General features: G+C 53.5%; 3 protein-coding genes across 3 annotated transcripts; 2 read left to right on the forward strand and 1 right to left on the reverse strand.

The window, feature by feature from the left end:
* The first annotated feature begins 1,777 nt into the window (after positions 1–1,777).
* Positions 1,778–4,862, forward strand: LOC122374496 (ras-related protein O-Krev-like). The gene is made up of 2 exons (XM_043353293.1): positions 1,778–2,210; positions 4,120–4,862. The coding sequence occupies exons 1-2, from the start codon at positions 1,998–2,000 to the stop codon at positions 4,207–4,209; spliced, it is 303 nt and encodes a 100-aa protein (XP_043209228.1). The 5' UTR covers positions 1,778–1,997; the 3' UTR covers positions 4,210–4,862.
* A 14-nt stretch (positions 4,863–4,876) lies between these two features.
* On the forward strand, positions 4,877–10,448 carry LOC122374495 (monocarboxylate transporter 12-like). The gene is made up of 5 exons (XM_043353292.1): positions 4,877–6,432; positions 6,745–6,888; positions 7,334–8,306; positions 8,605–8,825; positions 9,206–10,448. The coding sequence occupies exons 1-5, from the start codon at positions 5,979–5,981 to the stop codon at positions 9,391–9,393; spliced, it is 1,980 nt and encodes a 659-aa protein (XP_043209227.1). The 5' UTR covers positions 4,877–5,978; the 3' UTR covers positions 9,394–10,448.
* Positions 10,449–10,726: 278 nt separating this feature from the next.
* On the reverse strand, positions 10,727–22,920 carry LOC122374494 (VWFA and cache domain-containing protein 1-like). The gene is made up of 17 exons (XM_043353291.1): positions 22,476–22,920; positions 21,403–21,620; positions 21,046–21,152; positions 20,481–20,623; positions 19,874–20,150; positions 19,375–19,590; positions 18,810–19,040; positions 17,274–17,423; positions 16,670–16,857; positions 16,178–16,373; positions 15,681–15,927; positions 14,973–15,117; positions 14,659–14,763; positions 14,155–14,366; positions 13,644–13,830; positions 13,125–13,345; positions 10,727–12,582 (listed from the first exon to the last, which is right to left on the reverse strand). The coding sequence occupies exons 1-17, from the start codon at positions 22,857–22,859 to the stop codon at positions 11,934–11,936; spliced, it is 3,876 nt and encodes a 1,291-aa protein (XP_043209226.1). The 5' UTR covers positions 22,860–22,920; the 3' UTR covers positions 10,727–11,933.

The raw sequence follows: 22,920 nt of genomic DNA on the forward strand, positions 1-22,920 counted from the left end.
AGCCGGAGCCGGAGCCGTGAAACAATATAGCCCGGAGCCGGAGCCGGAGCCGGAGCCGCCAAAAAAGGGGTCGACTCCGGCTCCTTTTTATTTTTTGAAGAGGAAAAAAAATAATTGACCTAGTTCGGTTTGACAGTACAAGGCAGTAAAACTATGGTACTTTATTTACGTCATGGGCCATCAAGTGAATGAAAAAAGCCGAATATCCCAGTATCCCACAGTACGCAATCAACTTCTTGTCTGCTTCCCCCCCTCCCCCCCACGTCTACTGCATCCCCAGAAGCAGAACATGAGGACCGGTCATCAGGTGACGGCCATTGTTTTCAAGCCAGTGGCAATGGACTGCGACTCCAGCACCGTCTCTTCCCCCCCCCCCCACTCCCACCCCCAATGCAGCCGAGACTGGTGTCAGCTTACGATGGTTCAGTGAACTCCAATTCGCGGCGACTGCGTTTCCAATGCCATCGCTTCCTAGTCCTTTGTTCTGCCAGTTCTCTCCGAGGTGCGTTTGCGCGGGGACGCGGTGAGCCGGTCATGGCAAAGAGTAACGCGTATAACCAATCCAATTTTTCTTCCACCCGTATTTAATTGATTGCATAGGGGATGTACTGAGTCGGAGCCGGAGCCGCCGGAGCCGGACCATTTTACTCGGAGCCGGAGCCGGAGCCGGAGCCGCCACAACATTTCACCCGGAGCCGGAGCCGGAGCCGGAGTCGATTTTTTTCTCCTGAGCCGGAGCCGGAGCCGGAGCCGTCTGAAATTTCCACGGCTCCGCATCCCTGTGTAGCACATAAGTGTGACAAAAAAATATAAAATAGCAACACACGTGCTGGTATCATTCAAGCCGTTCTATTTTTTGTATTTTTTTTTTCTAACATTGTACGTCTAAGCCAATCATTACTTCTGTTCAACAACGGCAAAAAAAGCAAAAACGTCTTACTTCATTCAACATAAGATTGCTGGCTTGAAAATGATGGTACAGTGTTATAATTTGACATACCAATGCGCAAAGAAGTGACGCAAACTTGATAAAATTTTGGCTCGTTATTTGCACTCGAATTTGAGATATAGGCCTCCAAAGTTCGGAACGTTTTTTTTTGGGCCACGCGGTATATGTGCTCAAAAGACGTAGCAAGCGCTGCTATGCAAGCTATTTCCGTAAGACAGCGATCATGCTGAAATGACCATTGCTGATGTCTGAACTCTGAAGCCATATCCGCCTACCCGAATACTCGCCTAGAAAATGCATGGTAGCAAAGTGCTTTTAATAGCGTTTGATTCTGTACACCATTCTGGTAGTTGCAGTTGCTGCTAAATATCTATTTATGCATAATGCATTTGCATATGCTTTTTACATGTGTATGGATGCATGGTTGCGGATCATGGCGTTCTTTTGTTCAAAATTGTCCACATCGGGAAAATGAGCTCGATATTATCTCATAGATTTATATTGGGCATTGAGCACGTGAAGGGTGTAAATTATTATCTTCTTAGCAATGCTAGCAAGTTGTTGAACGAAATTGTCGCTTATCGTTTCGTTCACCAGAAAAAAAAAGATTCAATAGATTGACTCGCTTCCATGCAGTGTCATTTTTGGGGGCGGGGCTTGGGTGACGGAGGGGAAAATTCCTCACCAAAAAGGGGATTGAGAGTGGAAAATTGCGGGCCAGATCAGGCCGAAAAATAGTGAAAAAGGTCAAGGTATGCATTTATATACAAGTACGGTAAATTGTAGGATATAAAATGACCATCCGCATCATCCGCATAAACGCTTTTCTCGTTAAAGTTGGGAGTGGAAAATTGTTCTTAAAAACAGGAGATGAGAGTGAAAATGATTTTCATTTGGATGACGTTTTCCACTCAAATCGACAAAGTTTGGGACACTGCTTCCATGGCTCCTTGTAGTTTGGTGGTCGGCTGGATACAACTATAGCTGTGCTGCTTGTCAGCTTTGTCTGGGTCTGGCTGCCGATGGCAGGTTCGATGCGAGCGTCCCGATGCCCCAGTCTCACCAGTCACCACCTGACCTGACTGGGGCCCGCGCCTCTCCACAGGACACAGATGACGTACCGATGATCCTGGTGGGAAACAAGTGCGACTTGGAGGATGAACGTGTGGTCGGCAAGGACCAGGGCCTCAACCTGGCCCGACAGTTCAACAACTGTGCATTCCTCGAGTCGTCAGCCAAGTCCAAGATCAACGTTAATGAGGTAAGATTGGTCAACTTTCCGAGAAGTTTGCAAATAAGTGAGCATTCCCCGTGCCATTGTAAAGATCGGGGAATATTTGTTTCTGGTCCCTAAAAAGCTGTTTCTGGCACCTAATTGCTGATCAGCCCCAAAATGCTTATTCGACCCTAATATCTGAATCTGGCACCTAATTGCTTCCACACAGCCTAAAATTGCCAGATCGTCTAGTTGAACTCCGTATTTGCTGTTTGCTGATTCAGCACCAAAACCAAAACATCCAGCACCTATTTTATTCCACGTTTGCCTACATAATTCGCGTAATCTTCCTGATTTTATGTATCCTAATAACATGCACGTTGCATTCGGTGATGTCAAGTGCCATTTTCGCCAGTGGAGATAATGATTAATGCCATTTCTAGCCAAAAGAGAATCACTAGCCAGCTATGGTGCAGCATAGCAAGACGCTCCTATACCAGCCCGCTATGTAGAGACTAGAGATTATTGCACCCTCAGCCATTTTTACGTGAAAAGTTTGGATCCGTCACTTCCAGCCAGGCTCTCAGGTCATAAACTGGAGTAAAGCAAAATGTCAACTCTGAACAGACATGCCACGCAACCGGCCCTCTTTTCAATATTATTAGCTTTCTGGCCTGCAATCATCGTCTGACTCCATCTCGATCAAACGCAGCATCCGGTTTCTACAGGGGCGTTTGACTGACCGGCCACACAATAACCAAAAACAAAATCAAAGTTTCATGCACACATATGACATAAGTAAGAAACGGATGAAAAAGGCACAACCACGGCACAACTCTGCGCGGCAAACAACGGACAATGTCCCACGCAAGATCCCGCGTTTCTTCAGCGGCCTTGAACGGAATGAAAACAGTACATTTCTTTTTTGGAGCTATTTGATGACGTCAAAAAATACAATACCCGTTTTAATGGTCAAAATCGAGACAATTACTCACAAAAATGTTTCCCTTTAAGCATTACAAATAAATACTTTTAAATATTTAAATGACATTGTTTTTTTCAAACAAATCAATATTATTTGCTTACTTAAACGTCATATACAATGCTGAGATGACTACGGGGCTGTCTTAGAGTGTAGCTGCACTGGCAACCTTTAGGCTAGACTCCAGGGGTCATTATACCAGAACAACATGATTCTACCAGCCAGTAGTTCATTTTTCTACTAGATTGGTGCTACGCTCAGCATTTAGGTGCCAGATTCAGAAAAAAGAGTAAGGCGTACCGATGAATAGGTGCCAGAAACAGCTAATTAAGGTCATTTTCCATGATTGGTGCTGGTATCCACCAAATAGGTGCTGAGGACCAATTTTGGGGCGAGTCAGCTTTTAGGTGCCAGAAATAGCTTTTCTGGGACGCAATTAAATGGCGTCCGTAAAGATCAGATCAAATGAGGATCATTCTACTGCCGTGTCTAGTGCTTCCGGCTGATGGAACCAGCCCGCGTTGCTACCCCGACCATGCGGCGGTCGATAATGCTCTCGGGAAGTGCGTCATTGCCACAGTATGGTGCGGCTGCTCCTAGTTCTGACCCGGAATAGCATTGTTTGACGCTTCATTCTGACGCTACCCTCTGATTCGCGGTCAATGACTAAAATTTTGTTTGCAATAACATTGATAGTTTCTTGATGCGTGGTTGATTGCCGAACTTGATTGTGAGAACATCGGTTTACTCCTCGACATGAGTGATGTGTCTGGGGCTTGTGTTGCTTTGAATATTTGTGGCATATTTGCTTTCTTCTGGTTTTTTCCATTTGCCAGAGGCCCGCCTTGTCACTGCTTGATTTTAATGTTTGATTTGCCTCTTCCAACCACTCGATGTAGCGAGTACCCAGTGTCTTCAGTGTGCCCATACCATATCCACACCGATCTTACTAGAGCTTCTGTGTGCCGCCAGATCTTCTACGACCTCGTGCGGCAAATCAACCGCAAGTCGCCGGAAAAGAAGAAGCCCAAAAGCAAAAAGAGCAAGTGTTGTCTATTCTAGCGGTGTGCTGACAGCGTACGAGTGAGTTAGAGAGGGAGGGAGCGGCTGTTCGCCAGCTGGGGATCTCTATCTCCACACCTCCGTCTCTCTGTCTCTGAACGAACTGTGACCTGGCAGTGGGAGCTGCTGCCACCGACCGGGGGCGAATCGCCACCAAAGATGGACGGGCCGGCCCGCGCCGCCGCTGCTGTTGAGCCGCGCTGGAGCGGCGGGGACGCGCTACAAGCGCTGAGCGGCACAAGGGATCGTCCGGCGCCGGCCGGCGGATGGAGTACGAGCCCGCGTGCCAGCGGGCGCTCGCCGCCGGCCGCCCGCGGATCACCTGATGAGACTCGACGTGCGATCGTGTGCATTTGAAGTGCTAGATGTTGCTACTCTCCGTTGCGCTTGCAGTATAATCCCGGTGGGCGCCGCGTTTCCGGGGTCGTCGGAGAGGGGTGCCGCCCCTGCCGACCTGCCGCCGGCCTTCCCGCCTCCGTCATACATTACTTCCATGGATTCGCGCTGCCGAGCGCGGCCGGTGGTCGACTGTACCCGCCACCGCCGGTGACACCGCGCCGGCGCCTCTCGTCTGCAACTGCCGCGAGGGAGCGTCGATCGCCTCGTACCGGCACCTGTATATCGCCCGTGGAATAAACATCAATTAATCTCGACCTGGTTAGTGACTGGTTGGGGGGGGGGGAGGAGGACGGTGGTTAACAAGTTAGATGAACTGGGGGGGGGGGGGGGGGAGAGTACCCTGGGAGAAAGGGTTGAATTCTTATTTCCATCATTATTAGATAGTATAATGTGCACTTACCAATCAAAAGGAGCTAAAATTTGGGCGATATGGTCTATGGAACTGGTAGGAGTCTCTCTTCGAAGCTACTTTTGAGGACTGAAGCAATTATTTTTAGTTTAGATGGGATGGGCACGCATTTCTGTACATCAACACGCATTTCGCAAGCAAATTAGGCCTTATGAATGCGTTGAACATGCTCTAGTAGCTGCATTGGCTTACGCTTCGTAACGAGCTTTCTCTCAGCGTATATTTCGTTAAATATTATTTTATGGAAAAGCTCGTCTGTTATGTAATGAAATGTAAGTTGCAAATGTATATGACACCAGATTACCGTCAAGGCCACTTATGCAATCTTCCTGTAACAGTTACGCGCTATCAGTACTTACCGAATACAGGCAGCTCTGCAGTCAGCTGACCACTCAACGGACCTATATCGAGTACCTGATCACGACATGAGGAGATACTGGTGGCTGACCGTCTCCTAGCAACCCAACTGAGACAACTGGCGACATAGCAACTGAGCTAGGAGAGCTGGAGGCGGCTGACGTCACACTGACTGCATGAACCCCGGGGGGGGGGATTTCCGAGATGACGTCACCGATGGCGATATGATCAGCCTTATGATCGTGGGTGTTGTATCAAGGTGAGACCCTGTCAAAAAATATAAACGATATCAGCCTCTAAACAAGTTCTCATTAACCTGACATGATCCCAGAGTAGAGCCTGAGTCGCGAATGGCAGACTTGTGGGTTGGACCATACGCCTCTGGTGAATCGTCGGATATCTAGTATGGCAGGACTGCTGTCTGGTAGGCCGCACCACTGTGAGGTCGGACCATGGCTGTCGGGTCGTCGACTCCGACTGGGACCTGCTGAACTCTGACCCGATACGGACCGGCCGGCCGGCGGTCACCAGATAGCGGCGGCCGATCACGCCAGTGGCACCGCGAGTGGCCGCGGGCGCACACCTCCGTCCTCCCTGGGTGACCATGGTGTCCACAGACCTCAGCTCCGCGCCGCGCAGCCGGCCCGGCAGCGCCGCAGGAGAGGAGCTGAGCCCGACGGTCGACTCGAGCGACGAGCACCAGTCGACGATCGGCAGCCTCCCGCCGTCGGCTCCGCTGCGCCTCGACATCCGGCGGGCGCGGCAGACCAGTACCGGGGAGGCCAGCTCGGTGGCCGGGTCGGTGGTGTTCGCCAGCTCGTTAGGTGATGAGCTGCGCGGTGCCGACGCGCCGCCGCCGGTGTCTGATGGAGCAGTGCAGCTGGACGGCGGCTACGGCTGGCTGGTGGCGTTCGGCGCCTTCCTCGCCAACCTCTGTGTGGCAGGGACCATCAAGTCGTTCGGACTGATCAGCATCCAGATTCAGCTGGCGTTTAACGTCACCGCTGCCGAGATGGGAGTGGTCACCGGCATCATGCTCACCGCCGGACTGCTGCTCTGTACGTAACCCCATCCTAGAGCACAAGATAAAGGGTAAAATTAATCGATCTGGGATAATGTTTCATGGTACTTGACCCCAGTGCTGATACAAATATGAATTGAGCCATTTTTCCTTATTAGTCATTGTCTAGGAGCTTTTAGCTAAAAGTGTTTGGTCATATTTTAGAGGTCGTCGTTGATTCGTGTGAGGATGAGGACGCCGTCTTTTCCTCAACGCCGATGGCTTGTGCCCTGTGTCAGTATATATTGCAATCTGCAATGTTCTCTGCCGGCTTTGTCTGTGTTCGCTGACGGTGCCTTCTGACCTCCAGCGCCAGTAGTGGGCGCCCTGTGCCAGAAGTACACCTGTCGTCGCGTGGCCATCTTTGGTGGTCTTCTCTGCTTCCTGGGCTTCTCACTCAGCTCTCTGGCCACCTCAGTAACCCAGTTCGCCCTGACCATCGGACTGCTTGTAGGTGAGCGGCGAGCTCGACAAAGCCACGGGCTGGTGAGTGGTGCGACCCTGTTGGCTTCACTGTCATTCCCAAAACGTTGAATTGCTCAGCAGTCTGCTCAGTTCTCTTAGGAGGCTAGCCTTGGGTTAACGTACCGTACGTTTTACTCAGATCTGACCGGATGGTTCATTTGAACGGCCATCGAGCATTAGGCAAACATCACAGTACCATTGCGATGTTGCGAATGTGATGTTTGATTGCATTTTACGAGCCTGTTTTCATGTTGAAGTAACATTGCCGATTATAAATCTGACCATTGACCCGTCATCAATCGCAGCGACGTTCCCGAAGCGTGCAACTCCTGGCGTGCACCGTTACTCATCATCCAGCAGTTCCTCGATGTGGGCGCCCTGACCCCCTGTCGATGCCCCCTTATCCCTTAACAAACATCTCCCTCGTTTCACAGGTGTCGGCAGCGGCTGTGTTTCAACATCCGCCATCCTGATAGCGACGCGCTACTTCCCCCGGCGGCGCTCCCTCATCAACGGCCTGGTGCTGGCCGGTAACGCAGCCGGCGGGTTCGCGCTGCCACCGCTGCTGCAGCACCTGCTGGCAGAGTACGGGGTGCGCGGAACTCTGCTCATCACCGGCGCACTCTGCCTCCACGTGGTGGTCGGCGCCGCGCTCTTCAGACCGATAGCTCTTCACGAGCGGATTCTGCGCCAGCGCCGGCCGAATCAGATCCGTGAGAGCGATGGCGATCCTGCGCAGGGCCCTGTGCAGGGGGCGGAGAGCACGCCGCTGGTAGAGAGGGAGAAGGGCTCGGTAGCCAGAGGCACCGGAAGCTGCTCGCCGGACTCGGCCTCAGCTAGTGGAGAGTTCCGGTTCCCGGCGGCGTCGCCGTTCGGCCGCCGGACCCGTACCGTCAGTGAGAGTCTGTGGAGCGAGCGGCGGCGCTCGTCTCAGCGCTCTCCGGCGGTGGGCACGCTGCGGCGCGGGACGATCGCCGTCAGCCGGCCGCGGCTGCTGGAGGTGGCCGGTGCGCGCGGCCCGGCCGAGGTGCCCCGGCGACTGCGCACCTCCTCACTGATGCTGAGCGTGGCGGATGTCACCGTGGACGCCACCACACAACTGGAGGACGAAGAGCGCCAGCGGAAGGGCGCACCGGGCCCGCTGGCCAGCCTCCGCCGGCTGCTGGACCTGAAGCTGCTGGCCAACCCGCTGTTTCTGATGGAGGCGGCCGCCGTGTTCCTGATGGCCTCCGGCACGCCGTACGCGCTGCTGCAGCTGCCGGCGTTCGGCGTGTCGCGCGGCATCAGCACTGATCAGACGGCACACATGCTGATGATCGCCTCAGCTCTCGACCTGGTCACGCGGCTCAGCTTCGGCTGGGTGCTCGACCAGAACTACTTCCGACGGCAGTACGCCCTTGCTGCCAGGTATGATTCCCCAGGCCTTTTGCTTTTCATCAGGCGCGTTCGGTAGGTATGCATTTTAGACGGAAAAGACGAGCTTGGGCGCGCCTTAGCAATAATCCATGAGCTGTTCAGTGTCCGCAAATGGCGGAGACGGATAGGAATGTCTTTCTCAATCAAGTAATGCTTCGAACAAAACCCTTTTCACATTCTATTTTATGTTTTACGATAGTGTGCGGGAAAAAATAACTTGACCTCGCATCGATAGCCAGTACTATACAGCCATGCAGCAATAACACGAGGCTGTGATGTCGTTTTTCAGTCAGCTGCTGAGCGGCAGTATGGTGCTGGCGATGCCGCTCTCCCACCAGTACTCGGTAATCACGGGCCTATGTCTGGTGTTCGCCGTCGGCATGGGTACCTGGTTCATCAACCTGGCGCCCGTGCTGGCCGACAACCACGGCATAGAACGGGTGGCCGCCTCCTACGGCCTGGTCAGGATGTTCCACGGACTCTCCTCGCTCATCATGCCGCCCATATTCGGTGCGAAACAGTGAGGTGTAACGGTGAGAACTGAGAGGCAGTGAGAGTAGGTCGGTGAGAGACGATGAGCGACACTGACGGTGAAGAGGCAGTGGCGTTATTTTATGAACAGGTTTGTACGGGAAAATGAGGGAGGGCCCGAAGCAGGCCTCACCCGTTCATCACGTTATCTGTTCTTTTATCCTACATCGCGTTCTATGCCATTTGATTTCATTGGATAAGGTCGTGGGCCTTGGGTCATGGTGATGTGACGATGCTGTGAGGTACAAATATTGAAGTAGGCTTGTATCATTGTGTGTGTACTGTGCGGTGTGTGCCAAAAGTACATGCGTGGCACGTATGCACTTTCTTGCTAAGCTGTGTTTACCTTTTTTCTTCAGGCGCCCTGGTGGACGGCACTGGAGACCACGGCAGCCAGTTTTTCGCCATGGGCAGCCTGATGCTGTTCGGTGGACTGCTGGTGCTGCTCACATTGCTCACGGGCATGGATAAGAAGTACGGCGAGGGGGACGCAGACGAGCATCAGACGCAGAAGAGCAAAGCCGAGGGCAAGGCGGGGAAGGTGTGACAGCCGCGGGGAGGCAGACGTGGTCACCCTCTGCTTCTGTGAAGAGCAGCCGGACAGCAACGCTGATAGCCATCATGGTGGCACGCGAAAAGCTGTCAGCAGCCGTCGGTAAAAGCTAGACCTTTCAAGTGCTCGGGATAGGAAAGTCTAAGAATGTATTGTAATGTATACTCATGGAACTCTGAAAAGAATATTATTAACTAATAGGCATGTCTCGCCATGGTCGATGCTCATTTCCGCCTTTGATGTTTGATTTGACGAGTCGCAGGGAAACGGTTACCAAACCAATAATTGTTTGCGCAGTTCCACTGGAAATGAAGATTTTATGCAACAAATGGTCCCAAAAATCTTCCCCCCCCCAATGTCGACATCTTCTGAGCCATCTAAGGTCGATTCCGTGTTCATTTCGATGTATTTTATGCTTGTTTTGTTTATTTTGTTGGGTTAGGCCCTTTCGGTCCAATGAGACCATTTCCGAGCCGGGAGGATGATAGGAATTAGGGGGAGACATTGGTCTGGGCAGGCACCCTAGTGACTAGTGAGTCACCGGGGATGAGCCCGTCCCGAAGGACAGGCCAACCAGCCCCAAGGTACTCACTGCACCCAGCTACGGGTTTGCTCCCTCGTGAGCAGCGGTGCCGCTCCAAGGGAGCAGCCCGCATGAGATAAAGGTGCATGTCCAGCCCGGAGTGGGAGTTGCGAAGTGAAGGATTTCAGCATCCTGAGGATGGAAACGACGGACGGGTCTGGTCTTTTATGATGCTCTTGGGTCTTGAGATACTGATGGAATCAACCACGGTGACTAAGTTATCGGTGATAAGGTCAGTCCAGCTGTGTTATGCGACGATAAGCCCACACTTCTTACGTTGTGCAATCACAGAAAGCAGGTGGAAGTCGAAAGCCATAAGCCGGGGGTTTTCACCTCTTGATCGGCTGCCCTAGTTGGCAGTGGTGCATCGTTCTTTCTGAAAGGCGATATTTTGCGCATATACGTATTTTTTGCAGTGTTTGTGGTGAGACGTTTTAATAAAATGTCATATTATTTGTCTTTGATCACTTTTACCTCATAATTATTAGTTAGTAGGTGAAGGATGTACTCCATTGATGCTGGCTCACGAAAGGCACTTCGTCTCGACTGCTTCCTAGCTTTTCTTTTTAGTTTTATACCACGTCCGCCATATACCAGCCCCGGGCCTAACATAAGTGTTCACGGTTGGTGGTTCCAGGACCAAAGTCAGGACCGATGCGGACATCCATATCAACGCATTTAATAAATTTCAGTTCCGAGGTCTCTCCCTCTCTTTCTCTCACTCTCAGTCTGAAAACGCCAGTGTCAGAACGTCACGCTTCATTTCGTTTCTGCAGCTTCTGTACAAGAAAAAGCGTTGGTCTGTACGCGGCCGTCCGTTCAGCCGCTGCCTCTCGGGAGGCTGACTGACAAGTCGAACACCGGCCAGGCACCACTAAACGTCGCAGCTTTGTCAGTCGCAGCCAAAGCTCAGCGAGCCGCCACGGTCACAGGTCCTCACCAGCACGGCGCACAAGGTCAATAGGCTGGCACCAGCCACTCGATAGATTAAACAGACTCCGCGAGCCGCCTCAAAAACGTATCGATTCGCGATCAGCGTGATAACGATTGTCTTCTCAAATCACAAAATATATGGGTAGCAGGGCTGATTAGCGAGCGAGCAGTCAGCACACAGCGCCTGGTGATCCGCAGGTTCCGCTAATACAAAACGCGCACAGTCGCACAATATGTACAAAGATAGTTCGAAAACAAGGACTAAAAATATGCCCATATCACGCCGCATGCTGCCGTGAAAAAACTAATGCACGTAAAATGCATTACGCCTTAAAAAGCATGAACACTTGCAGGCACACTAGCTTCACAATTATTCACAGTAATAGCAGCGGTGTGGGGATAAGGCCACGACTTGTACATTTGGCACCACCCGCGATCGCAACGGCGTCCACCGCGTGGAAGGCCGTCCACCGCGTCCACAGACAGCGGTGGAAGCCGTCCACCGCTTCCACAGACAGCGGTGGAAGCCGTCCACCGCGTCCACAGACAGCGGTGGAAGCCGTCCACCGCTTCCACAGACAGCGGTGGAAGCCGTCCACCGTGTTCTCAGACAGCGACGCTGGAAGCTCGTTCTGGCGCTCGGAGTATCCGCGAGACGCCATAATTACCTCTACAGATCTCTCGCTCGCCAGTCGCTGCGGAGATATCTCATGATCTGTCAACAACACACACACACACACAAACGCAGAACAGTGGCAGAGGCCGACTCCCTGGTCGGCCCAGCTGAACACAAGACACGAGAGTAAATCAGCAAAACACCGCAAAAACGCGGCTTCCCGGCGACTCAAGTGGCCCGGCGCGGAGTGGCACTCCCGCACAAAGCCAGGCTAGAACACGACGGCACAGCGGCTCGGTATCAGTCGCAGAGGCTAGCGGCGAGCGGCAGCAATCTCCGACCGGCTAGTAAATGGCACAGCGAAGGCAGACGCGGCACGGCGCGGACGAGCCGGCCGCGGCGTCACACGGCGTCCACGGCGTGGACCAGCGCCTCGGCGCGGATCTGGTGCGGCCGCAGCGCCGTCTGGTCGGGCAGCGGCACCGGCGCAGACGGCGGCGGCGACGACAGCATTGAGGAGGCGGGCGAGGCGGCGCGCACCGGGTCCGGCTCGCCGGCGGCCTCCGAGTCGTCGTGCGGAGTCATGGTGGAGTAGCCGTGGTCGGACTCCGTGCCGGCCGCCGGCCGCCGGTAGCCCGGGTTCAGGCGGTACGGGGAGACAGCGGCGGCGGGTGCCAGCGCGAGTCGGTTGACGGCGGCCGGCGGCGGCGGCTCCAGCTCCAGCTCCGCCACCTCGTCCTCCTCCTCCTCGAGCGCCAGCGGCACGGCCTGCCGGTAGCGGCCGGCGGCGCGGTGCCGGTAGCACAGCACCGCCAGCGCCAGCGACACGAACGCGCCGATGATGCCGCCGGCCACCGGGCCGACCGGCGAGCTGGTGGCCGGCAGGATACCGCCAGCGCGCACACCCGGTCCGCGGTCTCCGTACGGCGAGGCGGCACCGAGCACGCCGCGGAAACAGCGCTCCATGTCGGTGCAGAAGGGCCGAGAGAGGGGCGTGCGCCCGTCGGCCTCCAGCTGACACCACTCGCAGCCCAGCACGCCCACACACTCACTGATGGGGAGGGGGAGGGAGGGGCGGTTACTGGCTAGTGTCCACAAGGCGTGCAAGTCACACGACATGGTGGCCAAGATGAAGTTTTTTAAGCATAAAAAAATACTAGGATACAATATCACCAGAAATTCCTTCCATGTGACGGACGATGGATACACGAAATTCACAATCTCCATTATCTGCCTACTTCCTAGTCTCTCTTGGTCTTATAGCCTGGTCTCGCCAACCCAACCTCAGTCAGTCTGGCGTCATTTGACGTTCAGCCTCACTCAAACAGGCATTATCTAACAACAGTCTCAACCAGCCATGTTTCCTCCGATACCCATTATCCTCTGGACATGTCAGCCAACACCCAGCCGGTCTCATCTGATACCCAGTGTCACCCAATTATCATCCATTCTCACCTGGCGTTCAGTCTCGTCTGGCACCGAGTTTCACCTGGCGTTCTGCCTGGTCTGGCACCGAGTCTCAGTCGTGGCGTTCTGTCTCGTTTGACAACCATTCTCACCTGGCGTTCTGTTTCACCTCCCATCCATTCTCACCTGGCATTCTGCCGCGTCTGGCAGGTGACGGGCACGCAGTCAGCCAGGTGGGAGACGTCCCTGTCCACCCGCGGCCCGTACACCGTCTCCGGCACTGCCCCGCACGTGTCGTGCTGGTCGAGCACCTCCTCCGTGCAGAGGTCCGTGCGCAGTCGGCACTCACACGGACACTCGCACTCCCAGGCCTCCATGCGCTCACAGTTCAGGCAGCCGCGGTCGTCCTGAGCAACGGGCACACAAAGTGGTTAGTATATCCTGTTATTACATCCTAAACAGCATACAAAAGGCATAGAAAAGTCAGCAAAGTCTTTCAAAACTGAGCCCAGGTAGACAAGCTGAGGCCTTCCCACAACGAAGGTTTTAATGGTATCGCCAGATTCAAGCCTAGAAATCCATGAATAAATAACGCCCAACATCCTTGACTACATGGCTTCAAGAAGCAGCGGCAAGCCAACTCGGACTCATGTATAATACATGGACTAGCATATGTTCATCCCACTGGGAACTCGGTCGACGTACCCGACTGCAGGCGCAGAACGCCGGGTTATCGCACGTCTGGTTGACCACGCCGACAAACACGTTGGTGCCGGGCACTGCCACGATCTGGTACTGTTTACAGTAGTCGCCAACGGCGCCCACGTTGGTCACCACGTCAGGCATCGACGTGTTGAACTGGTAGTAACGCTGCACTGTGTTGTCCGTGTAGCTGAAAACGAGGAGAGACGGGACGGTTAGAAACGAGTGCTGCAAACTGCAAACCGTACAAACAGCACAGATACACTGTTTAGCCAGAACGACCACGAAGAGGAAAGGGGGCAGATAGCATAGCGGTCTGGTAGAAAGCACAAACACGTACAAAAACGGTACAAAAATAGGATGGGAGAGGAGACGGACAGTAAAACGATAAGAAGACAGCCCCGGCAGGAGTCGACGAAGAACACAAATGACGGAACAGATTATGCGGAGGACGGAGACCACAGCCCACAGCCGACCCCACCGAAGAGTCAAATGGGCGGTCGTAAGCACTCACCTGTTGCACTGTTTCTTGGATACGAACTGCTGCTGGCTGAGGATGTGGTTGGCCAGCAGGGGCTCCTTGCTGGACACGTGCTGCTGCTCGACGGGCCCCTCACGCCACGGCGACACGTGCTCCGGGTGGGAGATCATGTAGCCGCGGTCATCCAGCAGGAAACAGGTCACCTCCGGGGTCTGACACCGGCCGCCCAGGACCGACACCAGCAGCTGTGGAACGGACGCCGCGAGTCAGTAAGGACGGCAGCGACAGAAACAAGACTGGGTTCCGATAAGAGCGGACGGGCAAATACTCGTATGTCACGGGAAGTACCGCGGCTGCTGTTGGAAACAACATGACCCATAGACACGAAAACAGGACACTGACAGCTGTTTACTGCTGCAACCAACCGGGCCTGCAGCATCAGTAGTCACCATTTAGAGATATCATATCTGGGATATCTTGCATTCACATCCCTACAGTTACCACCACTGCCAGCCCTGCTCAATCAAACTCGCTCACCTGGTAGAAGTATCCGATCGTCATGTCCATGCCCATGACGGCGGCCACGGTGCCGCCCGCAGTGCTGATGGTCTGGCTCAGGGTGACGATGTAGCCGGCTCCGCCCTGTCCAGTACAGAGAATCACGTCACCACCAGTCGCCAACGACGACACATGAACGGAGCTCCGGCGGGATAGCCGTATGCGTCGGGAGTGGCCAAAATACGCGGGGATAGAAAACTTAGCACAGACGCATTGTGTTCATGGATCAGTCCCGTGCATATGCAGACATTGGGAGCCAGGTGGGGCCCGGCCGGCTAACTGGCCACACTTACCGCATCCAGGTAGGGTGACGAGAGCACCACTCGTCCAGGGTGCTCCAGCGCGCGCAGGTACCAGCTGCGGCGGGTGGGTTCGTACCAGGTGTCCAGGGGGAGGCCCGGGTACACCACCAGCACCCCGCGAGACGTCGCCACGAACCTGGAGGGCATAGATAGAGACGGCGTGAGCGAAACATTCGATAAATAAGGACAGCTCGAGCACACATACTCTTGGCTTGAGTTGAAATGAAATTTCACAGGGAAACGTTTATCTAACCCGCGTATTCAAAGGTAAGTAATCTAATGCGCGCCAGAATGTCAGTTGAAACCAGACTACGCAGACCAAGCTGGGTAAACGTCATATCACGATCTGAGGTCGGTTGCGCTATCATGTTACCAGAGGGGTGTTCACGGACACCGCACACTGCTGCGTGCGGTGTGTGCGGTGCGTCCAGCAGGCGTGGGGGTAGGGGATGAGTAGGCAGCTCTGACGTCACGGCTGCGTGCGGTGGACGGTCCGCTGTGGCCAGTCCCGACCGGCCACAGCGATCGCTGTGTGCGGTGACGGAAGGCTGACGTAGCGACGCAGTGGGCGGAGCTTCGAGGCTGTGTGCGGTTCGACCGTGTGCGGTCCGACCGCACACAGGGCCCGTGAACAGCCCTCAGTTATGCGTTGCATAGACCACTTAAGTTCTGGCCATAACAGAGTGCTGGATTACTCACGTTCTGACGGTGTACCGGCTGGTGGTCGCCGCCTCCATCAGCCGCCGCCGCCAGTGTGCCGTGACGCGACTGGTCATCGCCACATCGTCCCTCACGGCTCGCTTCAGACCCGGGTTGGTGATGAGGCGCGTAGAGTCGCTGAGGTAGGCCATGTAGCCCTGCACCACCCGGTAAGAGGGCTCGAAGCCGGTCAGATGGTCGTACGGAGACAGGAACGCTGTGGCCGACAGGAACAGCGACGCCGAGCCTGGAACGGACACATAACAGCCGTTAGTGAAATGCAGTGAGGGATGGACCAGGAATGCACGCACCTTGGAACAAGCAAGAAACGCGTAAGCAAGCAAAATGCGAACTCTGAGAGGAAATTGGCTTACAAGCACGTACAATATAACAGATATACCTACGAGCATTATCAGCAATATAAAACCGACCACCAACACCATATGATATGATCATGATATCGCAGAGCTTAAGCAATGAGCCTGTAGGTAACTTACTCATGGTGGCCACATGTCGGAACTGGCGGCACAGCGCCACCTTGTGTGACCGACTCAGGTCGATCCTGTGGTAGACGAGGTCCAGGGGCGGAGAGGACGGGGCCGCGGGTGGCCGCTCGCGCCGCTCGTCCGGGTACGCGATACACACTGTGTACGGAAAGTCCTGCACCCGCTGCCACGTGTAGAGCACGCGGACCTGGTGGGTAGGGAGGGAACAGTCAGTTACACTTGTGTGCAGTGGAGGGGAAGACAGAGTGAAGAAAAATGAGACAAAAATTAGGTCAGACAGAAAAAGAGGCCATCGAGGAACGGTAAACAAGACTAAGCAAAGGACAATTTTTCAGAATCCTGCACTTTTTTAACAGACTTTCAGAACTACAATCTCTACATGATTTCCGGGAACTGACACGGGGCCTCCCCTCTCATATCCCACTCACCATTGACCCGAGCCATTGACACAGCTCGAATCCCCCTCCCCTCCCATCTACTCACGGTGACGTTGAAGCCGCGCTGGTCCCACAGTCGGTACCGGAGCACCTCCGACCCCGAGCTGGCTGCCAGCAGACGCCGGCGCACGGCCGCGAACCCAGGCCGGTGCTCGACGCTGCTGATATCCGAGTGGAAGGCGTCGCGAGGCTTCACCAGCGGCCGAGCGAACGACGGGTGCATCAGGGTGTATCCTGAGAACGGACAAGGGGAAGGTGGAAACGGTCAGAGCGGGTTGGCCCTGACGAAAAAAAAAACAAAGTTGTGTTCCTTGTTTTTTATTGGATAGAGTATCAACCGTATTCAAGACAAACAGACAAAAATCCGTTTAAACAGAATCCTTAATCGCTTGTTGACGCATGCTACGCTTATGAACTTCTTTGCATAACGGACACCGAAAAGACGTTGAATATAGTTTTACTGCGTGACAACGGGTATGGATTAATATGAGGCATACGAGGACATGCGCAGCACACCCACAAAGGATATTCAAAGGCGCCTTTCGGAAATCCATACTGTCCACCGGGCGTGCCACGCATACTGAGCCGTATGGAGCGTAACCATGAAAGGGTCGCCACCTGTACCGTTACAGTGTGACTGCGGAAGTTACCGTGATCGTCGATGATGAAGGCGTATCGTCCGCCCGTCTGGCTGAAGTAGGTGATGTCCTCCACCAGATCAGGCAGGTGCAGGTCCATGCCCAGGATGCCGATAAAGTAGTCCACGTGGTAGCACGGCTGCGTCACGCTCACCACCAGGTCTGTGGGAGGGAGGCAATAAGGCACTCGTTTATTGTCATCGCCCTTCGATCACAAAAGGAGCTGCACATCACAGTAGGAAATGAACACAACGAAATACATTCTTAACGTCATTCGAGCCAAAAATGGAAACACCGACACGAAAAAGAGTGGGTCAATGAACTGCAAACTTTGGTCACATACGATTCGTCAGTAGCTGTCGCTCACGGGCTCGTTTGAAATATCATTCAATGACAGCCTATTTGGAACTGAACATAATTATTGCATACAAATTTTAACTTTCTGGGCTACCTACCAGGAACTCAGCAGCAGAGCAGTTGAACCTAGCAGCCACGTCAGATAGCGGGGCCGATTTATGCTTATTGCCGCCAAGTGCCAATGTATAATCCATGAAAAATGATACTAACTAATTTAACCCTCGCATGTGTGCGGCGTTTGCCAGCTTCTAATGTGTAGGGGGGGGGGGGGGAGGTCGGTTGGACCCCCCCTTGCCGTTTGGCCCCTGATCGAGCTAGAGCTTCGCGGAAAAAACGAGCGTGTTGCCCGTGACGAGAGGAAGCCGATGATACCCAATTTTAAGGTCCTAGGTCATTGGTTGACCTTCCAGGTCAGGTCAATGACCCAAAGTCGGGAAAATCGGGACCTGTTAGAAAGTCGTAAAGTGTGGCTGCTAAGGGGTTTTTCGGGGTGCTGATCACGAATATCGTGTTAGTTTTGATCACAGATGATGTCTTTAAGCATTTAGACCAGGTCGGGTCAGGTCAGGTCAGGTCAACCAGTAGGCGTCGTGACGGGTATTCGTAGTACGTGTCAACCGCCTCTGACAGCTTCGTAACATGTTACGAAGGCACCAAAACTACTTCGTAAATCTTCAAATGGTTGCTAGATTCGAATTCAGCTCCAAAAACTAGCCTAGAAACATGTACAGCTCGAAAAAGTGAACCGAGGTCACCCGAGGTCACCAAAGGTCAATGACCTGACCTGACCTTCAGGTGACCTTGACACCCACCCTAATGCATGGAAGCAACCTCAAATCACATGTTTGAACGTTTGAAACCTCGAAAAGCTTGCAAACGCGCGGCTAATGCGAGCCGACATACGCAGAATCGCGATTCCGGCCAAACATGGTCTCGGAAAAGAGGTCACAGGTCAAAGGTCATTTGGGTCAGGGTCATGAAATTTTCAGGGTAGGTGTAAAATTGATCAATGTGAGGGTACTGAAAGTTTCGTCGCGATCGGCCGCTTTTTACGCGAGTTATTCGCGAAAAACCATGGGGGGGTCCATCCGACCCCCCCCCACACATGCGAGGGTTAATTCATCGAATCGTGCCGTCATTCCAGGAAATGTTACGTAATGGTGAACGCCATCAAATCAACATATGGCCTACCTTTGCTGACGAGGTCCCAGTAGGGCAGCGAGAAGTTGGGCAGCTTTCCACTGGCGATGGAGCTGTTGAGCACGTCGAATATCTTGCCGACCTGGAAGGTGAGCTGGTCGGTCGAGTTGATGACGAACAGCTTGCCGGGCGTTAGCCGCTTCTGCAGGCTGATGTTGTACCGAGAGAAGTCCTGACGGGTGATGTGCTCCAGAAAATCACGCTCCAGGTTACTCTGCCAGTCTGTGTAAGGGTTGAAGAAACGTTATACCTACATACTCTGCGTTATTTTAGGTCAGAAAACCTACAGGGATAATGAGTCTGCGGCTCCAAGTCCAGGTGCTACATGACCCAGACTCTGTGCATTCATGTAACATAATAACGCCGAATACATTGCACACTATCGATCGACACAAAAATACCACAGCATTCCGCACAGCATAACACAATAAGAATACCGCAACACGGAAGACAGCGAATGACTGTGTTCTCTGTCCCCGAAAGATCTCTCTAATTGAGCTGCGGGTCGAGGGGCGACTCGGGGCCCGCTCACCGCTCCCGCGTCCCCACCACTCACCGCTGGCCACGCCGAACGCGCTGACGATGACGGAGGCGTTGATGGCGCGCTGGTAGGCGGCCATCACCTTCATCACCTGCTGCGGCTCGAACAGCGAGCCCAGCACGCCGCGGCTGATGTAGACGACCAGCGCCTGGCCCGAGCGGTCCCGCAGCGACGGCACGCGGGTCAGCAGCTCGAACGCCGCCTCCAGGCCCAGCGTGTGGTTCGTCGGCGCTGGAACGGGGTGTGACGGGGCGGGTCAGAAGGTAGGCCAGCCGATGAGAACACAAATCGATCGCCAATCACCTACTGAATCACCGAAAAAAAAGATGAGAGGGACCGCAGCTTGGTCTAACCAAGTAAGCAGAGTGCATGTACAGACGTGGTCACTCGGAGAGACCTGGTGGTCTGATATTTCGTGACTCGAAACTAAATTTTCCCAGTCAGCGTAAAATAAACACTCGCAGTGGCCCCGACTCTATCCCATCCCCATCCCCGAACAAGGGGCGCGTCTCACCGCTGGCCGGCCGGCAGCCGTCGATGAACCCCGCCAGGAAGTGTTTAGCGTCCCCGGTGGCGCTCGAGAGGCCGTGTTTGAAGCAGGCGCGGGTGGCCGGCCGCTGCACCCGGTCACTGACGGCCAGCACGGCCACACGATCGGTGTGGCCGAGCGCGTGCAGCAGGCGGCGGGCGGCGGCGCGCGCCACGGCCAGCTGGTGACCGCTCGGCCGGCCGCCCACGTCAATCAGAATCACCACGTGCTTGGCGGCCGGGTGCACGGTGGATAGGTACACCTGGAGACCGAAGAGAGTCAGTAATCACTTATCAGTGATCAGTCACTACTTCAACACACAGCTTTAAGAACGAAGAATGTTCGAACGTATTTACCGTCGCACCATTAGTCTTTGCAAAAAGCAAAAATTGTCATGCTTTATTTCATGTCTTACCCTAACAGGCTGCATATTTCACAGATCGTCACAGTAGGCTCACTCCCATAAGACCTATGCAATATCTAATCAGCTAGACGTGAGACAGGGGTGAGAGCTCCCGCTGTCCACCAGCTGGCGACCCTTCCCGCACCACTACCGACCAGACCGGACCCAGAACGGACCGCGTCCCCTTACCTGCTGGTGCCGCGTGTCGTCGTATCCTGAGCAGTCGTGCTGGCTGGCGAACTTGTGAGCCGGGTATTCGCTGTGGATGCCGTCCTTGGAGATAAAGTACTGCCACTTGATGGACGGGTGGCTCTGCAGATTGGCAATGAATGCTGCGAGCAGGGGATATTCAGCAGTCAGACGTGACAGAGGTTCGCTCTGACGACAAGCTCATGACACAGTGCTGGGCAGACAGCACATAGAGCTGTATTTAGGTGTCACGAATGATGCTCATGTGCAACAATGGCTGGTTAGACGACGCAGTGGGTTGTCTGAGACCCCAGCTGGTCTCACTGTACCTATATCATCTCACCGACCGCTCTGTATACCTCGGCACCACAAACCCTCCGATGAATCAGGCACTAAACACCCAGCAGTGGCGCTCACACGGCGGATGTGGGAGGGAAAACCGGTAATATAACTGCCGGGGCGGAGGATAGAGCTCTCTCCGTCCGTAGACGGACTATGGGCAGGAGGGCACTCCCCAATAGCCATGTGTGTGAAAGGGGGATCGGGGTAGCGTCTTCTCACTCACCATCAGTCACGTTGCGGCCAGGGTTGAAGGCGAACGGCTCCAGCACGCTCGGGGCGATGTCGCACGTGGCGTTCAGGTTCACTGGGGAGCCGAACTTGAGCGAGTACCTGTGGTTCCGGAGAAAAGCTCTTACAATGCTTGCTTTCTAGTTTTATATCTCTCCAGAATCTAAATTCCAACCGAACACATTTCCGTAAACACTGTCGTTTACAAGTGAGTCCGCATGCTCGCTCGGACACAGACAACTGCCTGTTGCGCGTTATAGATAACGAAACCACGATCTGTATAGCTCTCATTTTATTTCCGTTATTCGACAATCGGTTAACTAATTCTTGAACTTGAAGTGTTGCGACTTACTTGAGGTCCCTGTCATCCAGCGAGCAGCAGGGCGTCACCGTCGTCATCGGATCGTGCAGATGTTTCCAGAACATTTCCTCAATGACGCCGCGTGTGCGCCACAGTGCGCCCACGTAGCGGTGCAGCTTGGCCTGGATGTGCGAGGCGAGCCGCTTCACCTCCTGAATGTCGGCGGCAGTAGGCTCCGGCGAGGCCGCTGGTAGCTGGTCATACACGGACTGCGGAAGGACAGCTGGTCATACAGAGACTGGGGAAGAAGGACAGCTAGTCATACAGAGACTGGGGAAGGAGTGACAGCTGGTCATACACAGACTGGGGAAGGAGTGACAGCTGGTCATACACAGACCAGGACAGAGGGACAGCTGGCCAAACACAGACTGCAGGCAGAGGGCAGCTGGCCAAACACAGACTGGGGAGGGAGGGACAGCTGGTCATACACAGACTGGGGAAGGAGTGACAGCTGGTCATACACAGACCGGGGAAGGAGTGACAGCTGGTCATACACAGACCAGGACAGAGGGACAGCTGGTCAAACACAGACTGCAGGCAGAGGGCAGCTGGTCATACACAGACTGGGGGAAGAAGGACAGCTGGTCAAACAAAGGCTGTGGCAATGGCAGCTGGTCACTAGAAAAAGAAAGAATAAAACTATTCTAGAATAAGTAAACAAGCTGTATTAAACAAAAACTTACAGACAAAAAAAAAGAAGAAGTAATTCATTATTACCTGATTACCTGATAGCTGTGTCATTTATCAATTATTTATTATGCACTAATCAAAATGTATCATTAATCCTTAGTCTGTACAATGTACAAGCCTAAAGACTCTAATAATGGGACTGTGCTACAAAGCTGTTTATCACTGACAAGATCAATGTGAGAATAGAGGTACTTACAAAATTTCAATCTTTGTAAGATGAAAACTTTAAATTGGATCATAGACCTCTGTACACCAGACCGGTGTACAGAGGTCTATGATTGAATATATAAATGGTATTTCATTATTGTGAATAAAAATGTAGTTTGATGAATTCAACAGTATGAATTGATGAATACTGTAGCAGTTGCACATACCTGCAGGTTTTTCACTCCCATATCAACCATGGCCAAGTTGACAAAGTGAGATGAAAGCCTCTTGGCACCAGTTCTGATGTCAATGCCTTGGAGGAAATCTGCAGCAGGTCCCTTGGCTTCCTTGAGGCTCACAAGGAAGTTATCCAGGGCTCCATTACTAGCCTCAGAAACATTTTCTGGCTTAGTAAAACTAACAACATAGTTGTCAGGATGAATCTTGTTGGTCCCATCATTTAGGTCATCATATCCTGCATCATCCTCATAAGGAACTGACACTGGTTGATCAGCAGCAGCCAGATAAATGGGTAAAATGACAAGGAGCAAGTTCACACAAGTGCACTGCATCATTGTTCCTTTTAGTGACAAATTAAGAATGTAAAGCATCTAAACAGGCATCCATCTTCACGAGCAAGCAGTTCTTCCAGGCTTGTATTTCATAAATCTC

This window comes from Amphibalanus amphitrite, unplaced genomic scaffold (assembly GCF_019059575.1).
Source record: "Amphibalanus amphitrite isolate SeventyFive unplaced genomic scaffold, NRLGWU_Aamphi_draft 001663F_arrow, whole genome shotgun sequence".
Taxonomy (NCBI): Eukaryota; Metazoa; Arthropoda; class Thecostraca; order Balanomorpha; family Balanidae; genus Amphibalanus; species Amphibalanus amphitrite.

Bases quoted from the DNA above. Each gene is read 5' to 3' on its own strand.
- LOC122374496 (XM_043353293.1), top strand. From the start codon at position 1,998: ATGCCCCAGTCTCACCAGTCACCACCTGACCTGACTGGGGCCCGCGCC. The intron at 2,211-4,119 runs GTAAGATTGGTC...GTGTGCCGCCAG, and splicing joins CCAAGATCAACGTTAATGAG to ATCTTCTACGACCTCGTGCG.
- LOC122374495 (XM_043353292.1), top strand. From the start codon at position 5,979: ATGGTGTCCACAGACCTCAGCTCCGCGCCGCGCAGCCGGCCCGGCAGC. The intron at 6,433-6,744 runs GTACGTAACCCC...TCTGACCTCCAG, and splicing joins CACCGCCGGACTGCTGCTCT to CGCCAGTAGTGGGCGCCCTG. The intron at 8,826-9,205 runs GTGCGAAACAGT...TTTTTTCTTCAG, and splicing joins CATCATGCCGCCCATATTCG to GCGCCCTGGTGGACGGCACT.
- LOC122374494 (XM_043353291.1), bottom strand. From the start codon at position 22,859: ATGCTTTACATTCTTAATTTGTCACTAAAAGGAACAATGATGCAGTGC. The intron at 20,624-21,045 runs GTGAGTGAGAAG...CCCTGCTCGCAG, and splicing joins TGGCCGCAACGTGACTGATG to CATTCATTGCCAATCTGCAG. The intron at 16,374-16,669 runs GTGAGTAGATGG...CCTACCCACCAG, and splicing joins AGCGCGGCTTCAACGTCACC to GTCCGCGTGCTCTACACGTG.